Source organism: Urocampus carinirostris, chromosome 16 (assembly GCF_059441175.1).
Source record: "Urocampus carinirostris isolate Australia breed hairy pipefish chromosome 16, RoL_Ucar_1.0, whole genome shotgun sequence".
NCBI lineage: Eukaryota > Metazoa > Chordata > Actinopteri > Syngnathiformes > Syngnathidae > Urocampus > Urocampus carinirostris.
This window is the reverse complement of record NC_142364.1, coordinates 8,803,799-8,823,199: the sequence shown is the minus strand read 5'-3', so window position 1 is coordinate 8,823,199 and position 19,401 is coordinate 8,803,799. Positions and strand designations below refer to the sequence as shown.

General features: G+C 39.5%; 1 protein-coding gene and 1 long non-coding RNA gene across 2 annotated transcripts in view; both read right to left on the bottom strand.

Moving 5' to 3' along the window:
- Positions 1-1,721: 1,721 nt before the first annotated feature.
- On the bottom strand, positions 1,722-5,578 carry LOC148350142 (uncharacterized). The gene is made up of 2 exons (XR_015847114.1): positions 5,465-5,578; positions 1,722-3,542 (listed from the first exon to the last, which is right to left on the bottom strand). It is a non-coding gene; the product is annotated as an uncharacterized LOC148350142 (long non-coding RNA).
- A 1,604-nt stretch (positions 5,579-7,182) lies between these two features.
- dhx29 (DEAH (Asp-Glu-Ala-His) box polypeptide 29) overlaps positions 7,183-19,401 on the bottom strand; it is a 35,961-nt gene continuing 23,742 nt past the window's right edge. The window contains exons 21-27 of the mRNA XM_088319766.1: positions 17,248-17,472; positions 14,446-14,582; positions 14,281-14,371; positions 12,527-12,808; positions 12,325-12,456; positions 7,400-7,496; positions 7,183-7,337 (exon numbers count right to left, since the gene is read on the bottom strand). Coding sequence (XP_088175892.1) covers positions 7,282-7,337; positions 7,400-7,496; positions 12,325-12,456; positions 12,527-12,808; positions 14,281-14,371; positions 14,446-14,582; positions 17,248-17,472 — 1,020 coding nt within the window. The 3' untranslated portion in view covers positions 7,183-7,281. The remainder of the gene's footprint in view (positions 7,338-7,399; positions 7,497-12,324; positions 12,457-12,526; positions 12,809-14,280; positions 14,372-14,445; positions 14,583-17,247; positions 17,473-19,401) is intronic.

Below are 19,401 nucleotides of genomic sequence, written 5' to 3'. Positions count from 1 at the left end.
AACTGGGCTATTTATGAATGAGTAACTGTTTTCCCCTTAAAAAACACGAAAATATAAAAAAATAAAGAGCGCTAATCAATGCTAATGCTAATCGATGCTAATGAGTGAAAAAAAAATTCTCCCTAAAATAAACAGTTTGTCAAATCTAAAACAAAACACTGTCAATCTCTTTCTGCGCGCTCCCAAATGCTAATGCTAATTGTCGGATGAACGGCTAATGTTTTAAGAAAGTGAAAAATTGAAGATCATCAGGGACCTTTTTTTTTTTTTTTTTTTTTTTTTTGCATTCCCTACAAGAAGGCAGAGGGGGCGCCGTTTGCATGCAAGAGGCAAATGTAGCTCCAGAAGAAGAAGACGGCGTTTGTCGTCTCGTGTAATATTTCTAATGATTATTCGTCGTCTTTACGTGTTACGGGCTAACGAAATTGTACAAAAAAAAAGGGATCTCCGTTTCCTTCTATCTGTATGCTTTTTGTATTACCACACAAAAAAAATAAAGTAAAGGATTCTTTAAGTGCCTGAATTTAGCTCACGATGCTTTGGTGTCTTTTTGGGAGAAGAATTCAAAGAGGGGGAGGAATAACTAACCTGACCCGCCGCATTTTTATATTGACACGGATGAAAGAATGCCTGGACTAAAACCATCCAATATTTTTTACGTTGTCGTTTTTACAGGAGGAAAGCATGCAAATGACATCAGGGGGAGGAATAAGTAACTGAACCTTTCTTTTTAAAATCTCACAGAGGAAAAAACTTAACTGCCCATTGTTCTATCAGTTTCTGTATTTTAATGAGGATACCCTGCAAACAATTACAAGGAGGGGGAGGAATAAGTAACTTAACTCAATTTAATGCTCAGAGAGCAATTAAAACCAATTCATTTTCACTCCTTCCACTTTTCCATTGTAACACCTTTTATTTCTACTATTGAATGAATATGATTGCAGTCACACAATGGCAGAAAAGGGAGGAATAAGTAACAACCATTACCCTAACTTTCTCTGTTATTGTATTTTCATTGAGGGGGACCTGCAAACAATAACACGAGGGAAGAGGAATAAGTAAATTTTTTGCTTCAGTAGACTCTCAAGATTAATTCAAAAAATTTACCTTTTTTATATCCCTGTAATTATTGTTTCATTCAATTGCCGAACACATAATTATGAAATGACAGAAAGAGGGAGAATAAGTAAAAATAAAAACAGGCTTTTTTTCAATTACGGATGAAAAGTATCCGATTTAATTCAAACTATCCGAACCTTTGTAGGTTGACATCAATATATGACGATAGCATGCAGACGACAGAAGGGAGAGGAATAAGTAAATGAACCCTTTGTCTTAGTAGACTGAGCAAATGTAAACAATTACCGTTTCATACTAATGTAACATGTTCAATTACTGAAAAAATATATTAAGGCTAGCTTGCAAACTGTGAAAGAAGAGAGGGAATAATCCTGAACCCTCTGCCTTTTATAATAACGTTAATGAAAAAAATGTCTTCTTAAAACCGTCCAAACCTTTTTTTTGTAAAGGTTCAAGGGGGAAGAACAAGTAATTGAACCATATGCCTATTTAAAATCACCGGTAAAAAACCCAGTTTGAATTAAAACCAAAAAATGTAGAACGTTCCATATCTTAACGAGGATAACATGCAAACAATGACAGAAGGGGGATGAATAAGTCACGGAACGGTGCAAAATCAAGGATGACATAAATGGTGATTGAACTAAAACCACCCAAACTTTTATTAAAAGTTTACATATTTCAACTTGGCTCGCCTGTAAACAATGACAGAAGGGGGAAGAACAAGTAACCGAACCATATGCCTATTTAAAATCACAGAAATTAAAAAAACACTGCTCGAATTGAAACAAAATATTTATAGCGTTCCATATTTAAGCGAGGATAATATGCAAACAATGACAGAAGGCGCATGAATAAGTAACGGAACGGTGCAAAATCAAGGATGAAGTCAATGGTGCTTGAACTAAAACCATCCATACTTTTTTTTTTTAAGTTTACATATTTTAACCAGACTTAGCCGGTAAACAATGGCAGAAGGGGGAAGAATAAGTAACTGAACCATATGCCTATTTAAAATAACAGATGAATAGACACTGATTTAAAACCAAAATATTTATAGCGTTCCATATCTTAGCGAGGATAATATGCAAACACTGACAGAAGGGGGATGAATAAGTAACGGAACGGTCCAAAATCAAGCATTAAGTCATTGGTGCTTGAACTAAAACCACCCAAACTTTTTTTTCCATATTTTAACTAGGCTAGCCTGTTAGCAATGGCAGATGGGGGAAGAACAAGTAACAGAACCATATGACTATTTAAAATCCCACCGATGAAAAACACTGCTTGAATTAAAACCCAAATATTTATATCGTTCCATATCTTAGCGAGGGTAATATGCAAACAATGACAGAAGGGGGATGAATAAGTAACGGAACGGTGCAAAATCAAGGATGAAATAAATGGTGCTTGAACTAAAACCACCCAAACCTTATTTTTTTTAAGTTTACATATTTTAACTAGACTAGCCGGTAAACAATGGCAGAAGGGGGAAGAATAAGTAACCAAACCATATGCCTATTTAAGATAACAGATGAATAAACACTGATTTAAAACCAAAATATTTATAGCGCTCCATATCTTAGCGTGGATAATATGCAAACAATGAGAGGAGGGGGATGAATAAAACAAATGTCTGCTTAAACTAAAACCACACAAACTTTTCTAGGTTTCTGTATTTTATTAACCTGCCATCAATGAGAGGAGGGGGAGGAATAAGTAACTGGATGATCCAAAATCTCACAGATGGGAAAAAACTGCTTACACTAAAACCGCCCAAACATTTATTGGTCCCACATTTCAATGATGGTATACAAACAATGACGGGTGCAGGAGGAATAAGTAAATGAACTCTGCCTATTAGAAATCACACAGATGAAAAAACAAGTCTGCCTTTTACTAAAACCATCCAAAATTTTCTAGGTTTCCACATTGTGTTGATAGCATTCAAACAATGAGATTAGGGGGAGGAATAACTAACTTCAACCTTCTGCCTAGCTATTTTTCACCTAGCAATTTAAGGCAGGCGTGTGTCCAATCACTGAGCGGCTTAGAGTTGCCCCACCCACTTTGGTGAAACATGGAGTCATTTCAAAAAATTATTTCAAAGTTCTCCAGATCAAATTCCCATCCTTGGATTTCCCCGCTTCTTAGATGCTTCGGCCAATCACAGTCCACCGCCGATCCTCCAATCACGGCGTCCGGCAACCACGATCTCCGAGGTAGCTCATCCAATGAGGTCCTTTGTGACGGAGATCCCCCGTTTCTTATGTACACCATTGCCCCCCTGTGGAGTCATCATGTGCCGCTGGTCTTGGTTTGGATTTTGGGGTCCTTGGTGAGGGCCCTCAGGAGGCAGCAGATCTGATGGAGCCGGTCCCCCATGTGGCGCAGTTCGAGTCCCACGTTGATGGCCTGGGACGGGGGCAGGTTCACTTGGGCCGGGGGTTCGGTCGGTGCTGGGAGATATTAGGAGTTAATTACGATAGATATCATATATTAAAAATGTATACTATTACTGTTATTACCATGTAATAATAAGTATGTAATAAATAGGACTTTGATGAATTTACATATTATTTATAGGCTAAATTTAAAATGAATTTCCTAGAAAATCACAATGAGCCATCACTGGTACATGAAATAAGACAAAACTTAGCATTATTTGCAGCTTTAAATACACAAAAGGGATCTTAGTTTCCTTCTATCTGTATGCTTTTTGTATTACCACACAAAAAAATTAAAGGATTCTTTAAGTGCCTGAATTTAGCTCACAATGCTTTGGTGTCTTTGGGAGAAGAATTTAAAGAGGGGGAGGAATAACTAACTTGAACCTCCGCATTTTTAAAATGACACGGATGTAAGAGTGCCTGAACTAAAACCATCCAATATTTTCTAGGTTGTTGTTTTTACAGGAGGAAATCCTGCAAATGACAGCAGGGGGAGGAATAAGTAACTGAACACACTTTCTTTTTAAAACTATTTAACATTTTTTCTTTTTTTAATTGTCTTTTAGTTAAGTTTTAGTTTGGACTTTTAGTTTAGTCTTTTAGTTTAGTCTTTTGGTTTAGTCTTCTGGTTAAGTTTAGTGTTTTGGTTAAGTCTTCTGGTTTAGTCTTCTGATTTAGTCTTCTGGTTCAGTCCTCTGGTTTAGTCTTTTGGTTGAGTCTCCTGGTTTAGTTTAGTCTTTTGGTTTAGTCTTCTGGTTAAGTTTAGTCTTCTGGTTAAGTTTAGTGTTTTGGTTTAGTCTTCTGGTTCAGTCTTCTGGTTCAGTCTTTTGGTCTAGTTTAGTGTTTTGGTTTAGTCTTCTGGTTAAGTTTAGTGTTTTGGTTAAGTCTTCTGGTTTAGTCTTCTGGTTCAGTCCTCTGGTTGAGTCTTTTGGTTGAGTCTCCTGGTTTAGTTTAGTCTTTTGGTTTAGTCTTCTGGTTAAGTTTAGTCTTCTGGTTAAGTTTAGTGTTTTGGTTTAGTCTTCTGGTTCAGTTTAGTGTTTTGGTTTAGTCTCCTGGTTTAGTTTAGTGTTTTGGTTTAGTCTTCTGGTTAAGTTTAGTGTTTTGGTTCAGTCTTCTGGTTTAGTCTTCTGGTTCAGTCTTCTGGTTCAGTCTTTTGGTTTAGTCTCCTGGTTTAGTTTAGTGTTTTGGTTTAGTCTTCTGGTTCAGTCCTCTGGTTTAGTCTCCTGGTTGAGTCTCCTGGTTTAGTTTAGTCTTCTGGTTTATTTTTTTTGCTTTTTTCTTTTCTTTGTTCTTATATACGTGTTTGTCTTGCTGTCGGTCACCCCTCTTGAGGGATATGACCAAGGTAGATGGATGTATAGATAGATAGTGGATAGATAAATATAATAGTAAAAAAAATAGTTATTTGCTTATAGTTACGCTATTAGAAATAATATAGATGAGTTTAGCTTAGTTTCTTTTAAAACAAATAATTTAGTTTACAATTTTTTATGATGATGATTTCCCCGAAATATAAAGAATACATATAAAATATATAATAACTGTTTTAGGGAATAAACAGACGATACTTCCTTATTTACGGCAAAGTATTTCTTTGATAATGCTAATTCAAAATGTTAATTTATAAAAACGAGTTGTTCAAATTAAATATATTTTTTAAATATATTAATTAACGTTCAAACACAGACGTTTTATATGGAGGAAAGGTCAAAAAGATAAGATTATTGTTTTATTCATATTATTTTTATCAGCATTAATAATCGTATAATTTAATAATTAATGCCATATTATTATTATTATTATTTATTAATGAGTATTTTAAGTCACATTTGCGTGTGCTATGTGTCTCTAATCAGATCCTTTATAAATGGTGATCGATTTATTATAATGTATATTTTATAAGATTATCTCTAAAATGAAAGAAAACTCACCTTGTTTCGACATTTTTATCGAAAAATCTCCAACGAAGACGATCAACTTGTTTGGTTCCAGAGTGAAACAACAAACTATTCATAGCCGGCGAGAATTTTATAGCAATGATGACGTCACAACACGGAAATGCGGGTTACCATAAACATAAATAAATAGATAATTATTCAACTGTTTTGAGAATCGGCGTGTGCCATGTTGGAAGAGTCTACCCTGTTATAGTTCGCCGAGGATGGCAGTATACAGCGAACAAAGTTTGTCTTATGAATGTAAGTGAGTACATTCTTACAAGTTACAGTGTCCCTAAATTATGAGTAATTGTGCCATCTATTATCTTACATTCCTTTTCAATGTAAAGTTATCATTGGTTCATGTAACGTTTACATGAACAAATGACACATTCAACATGGCGGCTGTCAGCAATACGAATGTCTGTGACGAGTTCTATGTCTATATCGAGGTCAACCGGTTTATGGGTTTACAATAGTGTGACGTCACATATTCCGCGTTGACTTGCCCCGTGATTTGTTTTCTGTAAAATCACGTGATTTCAAACGTGAGCGTGAAATCGCTGGTTTTATTCTAGTAGTGATATTTTAGATACTGTCACAATTATAGTGAATACGTAAAAATCAAGATGTATCATTCAATATTAAAAAGTACCATTTAAAAATAACCGCTTAACCTCATATAATACCCATAACCCCAACCCAGGGGTTACAACCCAAAATATTGTAAGAGCCTCTTTCTCGCTCTCTAGTTCTCAACCCTCTGTCTCATTCTCAGCTGTCTGTCTTTCTCCTTCTCTATCGTCTAAGCCCTCTGTCTTTCTCTCTCCTTCTCATCATTCTGTTTTCTCTCTCAATCTCAGCCCCCTTTTCTTGTTTTCATCCCTCTGTTCTCTTTCTTTCTCCTTCTCCATCTGTCCTCTCCTGATCTCAGCCCTTCTTTCTCATTCTCATCCCACTGTTCTCTCTTTCTCATCCCTGTCTATCTCTCTCCTCCTCATCCCTTTCTCCTCATCCCTCTGTCCTTCTCTTTTTCTCTCATCTGTCGTTCTCTCATCATCCCTTAATCCTTCTCAGCCCTCTGTCTTCTCTCTCAATCTCAGCCCTCTGTCCTCTCTCAATTTCAGCCCTTCTTTCTCCTTCTCTCTCCTTTTCATCCCTGTCTTTCTCCTTTTCATCCCTCTCTCCTCATTGCTCTGTCCTTCTCATCCCTGTTCTTTTCTATATCTGTCTTTCTCATCCCTCTGTCTTTTTTCTCCCTCTCATCCCTTTGTCCTCTCTCTAACTCTCTCCGTCTCATCCCTCTGTCTGCTCTCTCAACCTCAGCCCTTCTTTCTCCTTCTCATCCCACTGTTCTCTATTTCTCTCTCCTTTTCATCCCTGTCTTTGTCTCCTCATCCCTCTCTCCTCATCCCTCTGTCCTATCTCTCTCGATCTCAGGCCTCTGTCCTTCTCATCCCTCTGTTTTTCTCTATCTCTGTCCTTCTCATCCCTGTTTTTTTCTCCCTCTCATCCCTCTGTCCTCTCTCTCTAACTCTCTACTTCTCATTCCTCTGTCCTCTCCCTGCTTCTCATCCCTGTCCTTGTCCCTCTTTCCCCTGTCTCTCTCTCTGTTTCTTCCCCATGTCAATCTCTCCTTTGTCTCTTTCCCATCTCAGTCTCTCCCACCGTTTGACTGTACGGCCGCGAGAAAGCACTAAAATAAAAAATACTTTATTGCGACAGCGTTTTGTAATGACAATTCTTCTCGCTTCAACTTTTATGAGGATCAGACTGAAATGTCAGTGCAAGAATGTTGTCCTTTGCCCATATTAGGCAGTATTCTCCGTCTTGATGAGCTCCAAGATGATGTGGATGGTCCTCTCACCTTGACAAAAGCAAAGAGGTTGTATGAGACTCCATACAAAATGGAAAGTAGAAGGCACGTACCTTCTAAATTCATGCGCGGGTTCTCCAGTTTCCTCTCTAACAACGAGTCCAGCAGCTTCCTCAAGTGTTTGAAAATGACGCCGATGCGCACCGGAGCCTACCGAACAGAAAAGATTGCGACAAAAGTAATAACAGTGGAACCTCGGTTTTCGAACGCCTCTCAGTTCCAACAAATCGGAGTCCGACCAAAAATTTCCAGAAATTCTTGCTTCGCTGTTCGGTCAAAAATTCGGATGTTTCACCACACTTTTTTTTTTACTCCTTTTGATTTTCTCAGGCGCAATTGCACCTCCGATACACTAGGGGGCGTCCGAGATTAAATAAATGTGTAGCAAATGGGCCGAGTTACAGAATTTCACCACACCGATGAAGCTGCAGCCACCAGAGTCATCAGGACTTTAATGACACTGTCATGTACCAGCTCAGTAGCCTAGATGGTAAGGCGCCCGCTTTGAGACTGGGAGGTCGGTGGTTCGCGCCCCGGCCGAGTCATTCCTAAGACTTAAAAAGTGGTCGGCGGCGCCCTCTGTTGGCTGCGGCTGCATCGGCTCGCTACAACGGGTCAGGTGCAATCGACATTTCGTTCTGTGTACATTGTTACACAGAATGACAATACAAGGAAATTATTATTATTATTATTATTATGAACCACTTCTGAAAAGTGCTAAAAAGAACGCAGAAGCAAGTGTCATTGGATAGATATTTTAAGAGAAAAGAACATCCGTAGCAAAGAGATTTGAACGTGTGAGCACCCCTCAGACAGAAGATCTCCCCAAAGTTTTTATGGAAGGGGACTCTCCTTCCAAACAACCATTTTCCTTCCTCCTCCATCCCTCTCACCGTCCATCTGCGCCTTCTGCTGACCACCACAAAGGTAAAAAAAATCCTATTCATAGTTCTTTTCTTTATCCTTTTTTTTTTATTTTTACACGTTCATGTTAGCGTAATCTTTCGTACGGAAGATTACGCTAACGTACGATTAGCCTGGGTTACATTTATGTTATTTGTGTAGGTAAACAAAGGTAAACATTCAGGATGTTGGAACGGATTAAACCGATTTACATTATTTGTAATGGGAATAATGATTTCTGTGTTCGAACAAATCGCTTTTCGAACAGGGTTCTGGAACGGATTATGGTCGAGAACCCAGGTTCCACTGTATAGCAAATGTTGGGGGTGGGTTACCAATATTGAACTTGTCATTTCATGAACCTGAAGCATGTGCATTCAAAGAAGACACTACGGAAGCCCGAGAGATACCACTTTTTAGGGAAAAAATGGAGGCACACATCTATATTTTCTTGAATTTTAGCCAACGGCAGGACAAAATACCTATTTATTCCTTTTAAGCGACAACAAAAGATCAAGCGGGCTGGATGTAACCGGAGCAGCTGAATAGAGCAAATAGCCTGAGTTGGTCAGAGCTAGTGTTAGCAGCTAACTTTTAGAGGCTAGTGGGAGATGGCACTTAAAAGGCTAGGAGAAGATTCTCAGCAACTCAGCAAATTTCGATACCACCACCAGCTGTTATAGGCTAACAATAACAACAGGAGCTAGCCAAAGACTACAGCCGAGTGGCTAACTTGCATGGCTAAAGAAGGAAACAGTGTGGAAAAAACTCTCACAGAAGTTTGGTTGCATGTGTGACACTGAAGAACAGAGCAAGCTCTATTTACACTGAGAAGTTAACAATAACAATAATAGCTGCGGGGAACCACAGCCAAGAGGCTAACATGATTACCGTAAAATCCGGACTATAAGCCGCTACTTTTTTCCCAAACGTTGAAGCCTGCGGCTTATTCAGTGATGCGGCCAATTTATGTAATTTTTCTAACAGCCGCCAGCGGCGCTCGAGTACAAAAGGTAAGATTTAGACCGGTGGAATATATGCGCCGAGGAAGACTGCAACGTCTTAGCTTGTGCACTAATTAAATTAGCGTAGACATATCCTCATCATGCAAATTGCAATAAGAAAGGCACATGACGCAGCTTTCGAGCTAAACGCAATCGAGCAGTCCGATAAAGAAGGAAACAGAGCTACTGCACGTAAACTACTTTGCGAGCATGTTGCTAGCGCGTTTTAGAAGAAGGGAGCGTCTCTTTCCCATACGGAAGGAAGACGTCTTTAAAAACGTCAGTTATAAGGAGGAAGATGAGGACGGTTTACCGAAATTATTACAAGTACGGAATTTTTTTTTTAACAGAGCCATTTACTGCCTTGCGAGCGTGTTGCTAGTAGCGTTTTGCTACCCATCACAGGCACGGTTTGGGATGAAAGCTATAATATTATTATTAAAGCTTTGAAAACTCTCTCGGTGTACCGTCTTTCTTTGTAAATATGTGTAACCATGTATAATATGTATTTGCAACTGTATATTTTTGTAATGTATTTATTTTAGAGACTTATTCGGATATGATTTCTACGGGCGAATCAAAAAGAAGGGGCGGAGCAAACATAGGCTGACGGGAAGTGGAGTAAAGGTGAGACGTGTTTGTGGACGCAGCGGACAATAAAGGATTTATATTTTTCCCACCCTTACCTTTGGAAATATACTTTTTTTTTTCCTTGGATTATTTTCAACGGGACCTGGACTCTGCAGGTCTGCATCAAACTTTAAGTACCGATATCATTTTTGTTCCATTACGCCAGCTGTGGTTTCTGGACTGTGTACTAAATATTCAGTTACAATCGCGGGAATCAAAGTCGGGTTTGGGTTAATTTTATGATTGGGTTACATGTTTTGATGTGGACTCATGCGGCTTGTAAACAGGTGCGGCTTGTGTAAGCACAATAGCGGTTATCCTCTTAAAATGTGGTGGGTGCGGCTTATAATCAGGTGCGCTCTACAGTCCGGAATTTACGGTAGTTGCTTCAAATGCACTTTTGTTCATCCACATATTTGAATGAAGTATTCACTTGATGTATTCATATGATGTTTAAATGTATCCTCTCATATCAGTGCTTTCCCAGCAATGGTCTTTCGATGATTCAGTCCTTATCTTATCAAACAACCTTGAACATCCAGTTAAGTTCAGTCTTAACAGTCGGTTTGTGAAGATGTCACCTCCAAACTTTGACAGGAAAATCCCATCCTAATAAGTTTCATTTTCTGTTTTGTCAAATCCATGATTTTTTTCTATAGGAGAGGGGCGAGACATTTTTCAATTGCCTTTTAGCGGATGACTGTATCCTAATCACTGGAGTATACTGTTTCATTTTATTTTGTATCTTTGCAATCCTCTCCTAAACTGCTCTCTTCAGCTCTTTTTTTTTTTGTCCAAATACTCTGTCTGGTTCTGGGAGGTGAAAGGAAATATCTACGCCAACAATACCACTAATCTAAGCTTAAAACACACTTCTATTCAATAGCATATGAATAACCTATATTATATGTTGACAATATCTGTGTATTATTTGTTATTGCAACATCCATTGCAGCCTGGTTTCTTCATTTTCCTCATGTTGAGGTATTTGAGTTTTTCCTTGCCCTCACGTGGGTTTTAGATCAGGGGATGGTGTCATAATAGTCTGTGGTTTTGCAATAATCTGTGGTCTGTGCAGCCCTTTGAGACTCTTTGTGATTAAGGGCGTTACACATAAACATAACTTGGCTTGAGGTTTTTGAGTTTTTCCTTGCCATCGTGTAGGTTTTAGATCAGGGGATAGTGTCGTAATAGAGTCTGTAGTTTGCAATAGTCCGTGCAGCCCTTTGAGACTCTTTGTGATTAAGGGCTATACAAATAAACATGACTTGACCAGTGTTCTTGTTTGCCCGCGTCCCTGCGTCCTAGACGCATTATTTTTGCTGGGGACACATCGTGTCAAGCAACTTTTTTGACACAAAATTGTCATTATCATTTTTTAACAAAGATTTACCGCACTCCAAACTTTTCGTGAGGCAGATCCGCCATTGTTGTTTTGGTCTCGCGGTTCGAGTTTTCGTCTGCACGCCGATCTCCAGTTCGAGTTGTGTAGTGAAAGTCCGTTTCTTTTTAGAGAACCGGCTTTTTCGGCTCAACTCATTAAAAAGAGCCGGCTCTCCAACGGCTCACTTGCTTTGATGCATTATATGACGAATGATGATGTTGTATAAATAAGTTAAGAAAAAAAGGAAGTATAAAAAGAGAAAATGAAAAAAGACAGGTTTGTGGGGATCCCTTTAAATCAGTATATTACCAACAATAATTTAATGCAGAAAATAAATTAATAATTTGAATAAGAAAATGTATTGTTCTACTTAATTATATTTGCATGTAATTTTTCCTTCTACAGTGAACGTCCAAGCGACTTCATTTTTGAACTTTTTTTATAATAAACCTCATTCATGTCGAGCAACTCAGTGTCTCACAACAAAATGTTCATTAACAACATAAATGATATAAGGAAACACATGTACAATATAACATGTTAAACTACATAATAAACATGTTTGAAAAAAAATATATATATTTTTTTGTATTTTGTAAGGGAAAATACGACAGTTTTTAAGGGCATGGAGCACACTCAATTTTGGGGACCCATAGATCTCTGTTGGGACGCATCGATTTTTGAGCATGCGAGTCCCCGGGGCCCCATCACTTTTCACAGGTAAAATGAACACTGCTCATGTTGAGGTTTTTGAGTTTTTCCTTGCTCTCACGTGGGTTTTAGATCAGGGGATGGTGTTATAATAGTCTGTAGTCTACTGGTCATCGGTCTGTGCAGTCGCTTAAATCTTCTTGTAGTTAAGGGCTATAAAAATAAGCATGACTTGAGGTTTTTGAGTTTTTCCTAACCCTCATGTAGGTTTTAGATCGGGGGATGGTGTCATAATAGTCTGTGGTCTGTGCAGCTCTTTGAGACTCTTTGTGATTAAGGGCTATACAAATAAACATGACTTGACTACTACTAGAGGTTGCTATATAGTACAAAAAGGTTTTTAGACCTGGAAGTGCATCCATCCGTCCAGCGTGATGAGCCGTTCCCTGTGCTGAATGTCTATGTCCCCTCCGAAGAGCAGCATGGGGAAGGGCGATACGAGCGTGGTGTCTCGCAAGTAGATCTTGGTGTACTTCACCTGGCCACGAAATGAGTACCATGATCAAATCTCCGATACAAAAGTCGACCTGGAGAGGTGCGTTTCAGACCTTCTCCTGGTAGAGCAGCCAACCGTGCGTCTGCAGGTTGCGGTTGACGGAGGACGGATGAACTTGAGCTCGTCCCTGCGGCGTCTCGGCCGAGCAGGGCGCTCGCTCCAGTGCGTCCACCGAGGCGATGCAGCGGAGTCGAGCCACGCTATCGTACAATCCCGCCGTTAGCGCCGCCCTCAGCAGGGCGACGGGCGGCTTGGGTGGCCCCGGGGCCCGCGCGCCACGTGGCGAGAAGAAGCCCGCCTGCTCCATCATCTTCATCAGATCTTGCTTCACATCCTGCGTTATGGAGACGTCCATTTCCCATTTTTCAACACGTTTATCTCAACTAGATTTTCTGCACTATGGCTGCATCAGCTTGCTACAGTTTAACTGTACGGGTCAGGTGTTTCGACGTTTCGTTCTGTGTGCATGATTACAAAGAATGACAATAAAAGTTAATTCTATTCTATTCTATTCTATAAGGCTTTGGTTGACCCGATGATGAATCATACCTGAATAATTACCCTAACTCTTACCCTTACCATTATACCTAAACCCCCCAACCCTTACTCCTAACCCCTTAACCTTAACTATAACCCTTACCTTTAACAAATAACCTTGACCCTTACCCCTCCAACCTTAACCTCCTAACCCTTCTAAAGCTAACCTTACCATTAATCCGAACCTTTACCAACAAACATTAACTATAACCCGGTAACCTGACTGTTTACCAACTAACCCTTACCCCTCAAACCCTAACCCATACCTCTTAACCATACCCTTTAACCCCGACCCCTAACCATTATCTCCTAACCCCAGCCCTTTTAATGCGAAGTGCACCTTTAATAATAACTTTTCCCAACTAACCTTAACTATAACCCTGTTACCTGAACCTTTACCAACTAACCTTTACCCTAACCCTTACCCCTCAAACCCTAACCCTTACCTCCTAACCATACCCCTTAACCCCAACCCCTAACCATTACCTCATAACCCTACCCCTCCTAACGCTAACTTTACCCTTAATCCTAACATTCATCAACCAACCTTAACCCTGTAACCTGAACCTTTACCAACTAACCTTTACCCTAACCCTTACCCCTCAAACCCGAACCCTTACGTCCTTACCATACCCCTTAACCCCGACCCCTAACCAACTAACCTTAACTATAACCCTGTTACCTGAACCTTTACCAACTAACCTTTATCCTAACCCTTACCCCTCAAACCCTAACCCTTACCTCCTAACCATACCCCTTAACCCCAACCCCTAACCATTACCTCATAACCCTACCCCTCCTAACGCTAACTTTACCCTTAATCCTAACATTCATCAACCAACCTTAACTATAACCCTGTAACCTGAACCTTTACCAACTAACCTTTACCCTAACCCTTACCCCTCAAACCCGAACCCTTACGTCCTTACCATACCCCTTAACCCCGACCCCTAACCAACTAACCTTAACTATAACCCTGTAACCCGAACCTTTACCAATTAACCTTTATCCTAACCCTTACCACTCAAACCCTACCCCAAACCCCTCTAACTCTAACCCTTACCCCCAACTCTCAAACCTAAATGCTTAATAACCCCCTAACCTTAACCCAAACCTTTACCAACTAACCTTAACGTTAACACTTGCCTCTACCCCTAATCCTTACCCACTAACCTTAACCCCTACCCTTTAACCCTAACCAAAACCCCTACCCATACCTTAACCCTTACTGCTTCACACAAAACTCTTTAAAATATTTTCAGGTCTTACCTCAATAGTGGCGAGCGCGGCACGGTTTAGGAAGTGTTTCCGGCAATAGGACATTTCCGCTTTGTAGCCTTCGTTTTGGGAATTTTTCCAGCTAAAAACCACAAAACGTTTCTCTTTCAAACCTCTATATTCCCAAAATGTAAAAAAAACACGCTCCTTCCATACCCGAGGTACGCATTGTAGATGGTCATGTGGTCTGAATCTGCCAATGCTAAACCCGCTTTGGCCAGGTTGGCTTCTTCCTTCCTGTTCATTGGCGTGGAAAAGGGAGACTTCTCCGTAATGGCCGCCGCGATCGCCGCCTGGAAAAGATGAAATCTGTAAACTCCGCACACGTTACTCAGGATAACCCTTGTGCCATGCAGGTACATGATATGTATTTTTTTTTATGTTTTTTTTGTACTTTCAATCAAAGAGGGAGCATTGAATATTAAAGACTTGGGAGAACTGATTTCCCCCCCCCAGATAGTAAAAACAAAGAAGAGGTTCAAAATGTGCTGTGATTTATATATATGTTATTGCGTTTGGGAGTCAACCACACACTATACACCAAACATCCTATGTAATATTTGGGACGTATAAACATCCATTATGATTCATAATCTGTGACAAAGCATAAACCTTGTGTATTTCAAAGTACTTCTCGGAATTGGTATTTTTCTCTTCAGTGCTAAGTCAAATTTTGTGTTGAGTGTTCACACTACTACACTAGCTGATGGCGCAAAAGCCCAGATAATAATTTGGCTTGACTAATGAGGTCTTATGGGACCTACAATTGTCAAAAAATTGGTATAAAAAAGAAGAATTGTCACTGCTTTTTGACTAATTCAAAGCTTTCATTATACCTAACCTTAACCATAACCTCTACTAACTTACCTTAAATATCACCCAAACCTTTACTAACTAACCTTGTCCCTAACCCTGACCCCTCTAACCCTAACTCCTAACCATTGAATGAACATTGAATGCAATAAAGAGTTTTCCCTCTTTGCCATATCTCCTCTCTGCGTATATTTTGGGGCGATGCCCAACGACGTCCTCTCCAAAACTAACTGAACAGCAATAAAACGGAACTACTTCTCATCAGCACCAAATCTACACCCTCTGAAGTTGACTCCTTCTCTCTTTCCATTGACAACATTTCCGTTTTTTCCTGCCCTCTAGTCAAGAGTTTGGGTGACAGCACACTGTCCTTTAACTCTCATATAAATAACATCATCCGGTCAGTCCACTTCCACCCTCCCTCACCCAACACACAACAACCATCCTCGTCGATAGCCTTGTCACCTCACGCCTTGATTACTGCAATTCCCTCCTCTACGGTTCACCTCAGAAGTCCCTCCATAAACTTCAGCTGGTCTATAACTTTGCTGCACGCATCATCACCAAAACCTCTCGCCATCACATCACTCCTGTCCTTCAGCAACTCCACTGGCTCCCAATCTACCATAGAATCAACTACAAAATCCTGCTCTACACCTATATGGCCATTCACAACTTTGCCCCTCCCTACCTCTCCAACCTCCTTCACACTGCCACGACATCCCGCACCCTCAGATCATCTTCCTCCCTCCATCTCACTGTACCCACTGCCCGCCTCAGCTCCATGGGAATCAGAGCTTTCAGCCGCTCTGCCCCCAAGCTCTGGAACTCATTGCCACCTGACCTCCGAAATTCTGCCACCCTGTCCACCTTCAAATCCGGACTCAAAACTCACCTCTTCAGACTAGCCTTTTCTTGACCTCTTAAGCATCTGCCTCACTTACCGCCCCTTTAACTAGAATGTGTTTTTTGGCTATTTATAATTTGCTTGTTTTTCTCTTCCTTTATTGTGGTGTCCCACTTATATGTACAGCGACCTCTGGTGTCCTGAAAGGCGCTTCGAAATGCAATGTATTATTATTATATATGACATGTTCACCTAGAGATTTTATGTACAGTATATGTACCGTAAATTCCGGACTATAAGCCGCTACTTTTTTCCCTAACTGTCAACCCTGCGGCTTATTCAGTGATGCGGCCAATTTATGTCATTTTTCTAACGGCCGCTAGCGGCGCTCGAGTGTTGCTACCATTAACTACCCTGTCAAAGCTATATTATTATTATTAAAGCTTTGAAAACTCTCTCGGTGTACCGTCTTTCTTTGTAAATATGTGTAACCCATGTATAATATGTATTTGCAACTGTATATTTTTGTAATGTATTTATTTATATTTATTTTAGACACTTATTCTGATATGTTTTGCACGTGTGAACGAAAAATGAGGGGCGGAACAAACGCGGGGTGCCGAGTTTAAGTGGGGACCGCTAAAGGTGAGGGACAGACAAGGAAAGAAGAGGGGGTAAAAAGTTGGTTAAAGAAAAAGGAGTTGCGTGAGTAAATGTGTTCATCTGATATATTTTTCCCACCCTTACCTTTGGAAATATACACTTTTTTTCCTTGGATTACTTTCAACGGGACCCGGACTCTGCAGGTCTGCATCAAACCTTAAGTACCGGTATCATTTTCCGTTCATTTTGCCGGCTGTGATTTTTGAACTGTGGACTTTAATTAAGGACATTTCGTTTCAATCGCGGGACTTCAAAGGACTTGAAGTCGGGTTTGGGTTAATTTTGTGTTTGTGTTACATTTTTAAATGTGGGCGCATGCGGCTTATATACAGATGCGGCTTGTGTATGTACAAAATCCGGTTTCCTCTTAAAATGTGGTGGGTGCGGCTTATAATCAGGTGCGCTCTATAGTCCGGAATTTACGGTATATTCAGGTCAGTTAGTTACCCTATTAGTTGTCCCTTTTAGGATTTGTACTGTCCTAAATGAAAAACTATATGTGTATGGAATAGGTTGGAAGTAAATAAATATCCTAATTTAAGTTCACGTCCAAATAATGTACACTGACATGCACTGTGTCAGAAAAAAAAAAAAAACGCATGGCACAAGGGTTAAGAGAGAAAAACAGGTATTACAATCGGTTCAAGGCAGCCCAAGATGGCGCCGTAGATGAGCATCTTGCCGATTTTCACGTTAACAGGCAGATTGGCAAGATGTTGGCCGAGCGGGGTGAGAAGGTGTCGCCCCGGTTGGCAAGCGCCGATTTTTCGCAGGAGGTTTACGGCGTTCATCACCGACTGAGGCTGAGGCGCGTCCAGGGCTCCGCTCAGGAACTCTTCGGGAGGGCCGTATTCGCATTTCTGACAAAGACGGGGGAAAAAAATCGACATAAGCATTATCATTTCTGTGTAGGTTACTGTTAAGTTTAAACTTTAGTAGAGACTCAAAATAAGACGAGAAGACATCAATGGATTTTGAACCTGCATGGAGAACAGGGAGAGAAGCCTTCAGTTAAGGAATTCCTTCCCCCGCACTGAAGCCATCCCTTAAACCCCCAATTTTAGTACCGTATTTTCCGCACTATAAGGCGCACCTAAAAGCCTTTATTTTTTTCAAAAACTGACCATGCGCCTTATAATACAGTGCGCCTTATATATGGATCAATATTAAGTCGCAAAGTCTTGCAACTAATTCAGCAGCCGCCGACTAGATTTTCCCCTGAATGCCAAGTAGTACGCGGTGGATGCTGGGATTTATTTACCGGCGTTTCATTGGCTAACCAATGTGTCAATCATCATCTGAATCGATCACTATTGGCTAAAGTTATTCGGAGGTAAAGGGGGCGGATCCTTTTTATCATTTACAGGCTCGCATAGGCTAAAGGGGCAAAACAAAGCCTGCAATTGGCCGAAAAAGATGAATGTGTATAGCAAGTGGTTGACGGCATACAGAAAGCATTTTTTACTATTCTGTATTTGTAAATATTTTATTCTCCTGGATTTACTACACTCACGGATATAAGAGGACCATGGTTGCACATTATTATTGAACGCAACGACTTCGGTGAGCTACTCCGGCTATATATTTTCCCAGTATCTTGTTTCAGAGTGATTTTGATGTTTCTGTGATGGGTCTTTTTTTAAATTAAACTCAATTCCAAGTGTTTATTGTCATATGCACAGTAGCGAAAAAGAAAATAGAAACTAAGGAATGGTTGGCATTTCTTGAATCCCAAGACTTTAACCTTCCGAATGATATTTGGAACGATGCATTTGAGTGACATCGTACAGACACTGTTTCCGTATATGTCTGAGACACGTATTTGCCTCTTTGCAAGCTTTGGGAATGTTAGGGGGTAATAAGTTGGACTGAACTATCTGACTGTTTTGTCCACGTTCCCATTGTAGCTCCTTATAATCCGGTGCGCCTTATGTATGGAAGATATAGGACCAAAAATTATTTTTTTGGGGGTGCGCCCTATAACCTGGTGCGCCCTATAGTGCGGAAAATACGGTACTATAAATCTTCAAGGTTACAAAAAAACACAAATCAGCCTTAAAGGGAGTGGCAATCCAAAGAACAGCAACATAATTTGTCAAAACAATAAACAATAGTGCGCAATAGTAAAAATTGAAAAACTTTGTATCCTACAAAATCTCTTTTACATTTGTCCAATCTCAAAACAGAATATACATACCAGTTATGTTTAAATTGCTGATATTTCAATTTTATGACATTGAAAATTAAAAAAAAAAAAAAAAAGGCATGGATATTCTTCGGGCTATTGTAAAAATATATCAGAAAAATATTTAATAATAAATTTCAGTTAGTTTAGTAATAAAATTGAATTAGCATGGATCTATTACAAATCCAGTCACAGTAGTTTTATATTTATTGTTTGATGTACAATTAGATTATTTAAAAATGTATCATTTTAGTTTATTTAATTTTGAAGTGCTTTATTTTATATTGATACAGTCCTGTCATTGTGGGGAATTTTGTATCTTTTGTATTTATGGACTTTAAATTGGAAATACGTCATAAATAAAAAATAATACTTACTATTTTTTTATGAGTTGCTTATAATGTAAATATTTTATATAATCAAAAAATATTTTGCAATAATCAAATTAGTGTTGCAATAAATACATTATTACACGATACTTAAACGCAGTAAATGAAGAAATATCTTTTATGTTTTGCATTTAAATATTCCACTGATGAAAAAAAATGAAAACGACAAAAACAACATGACAAAGGTTGCCTGAATTTGGATTTTTTTAACTTTT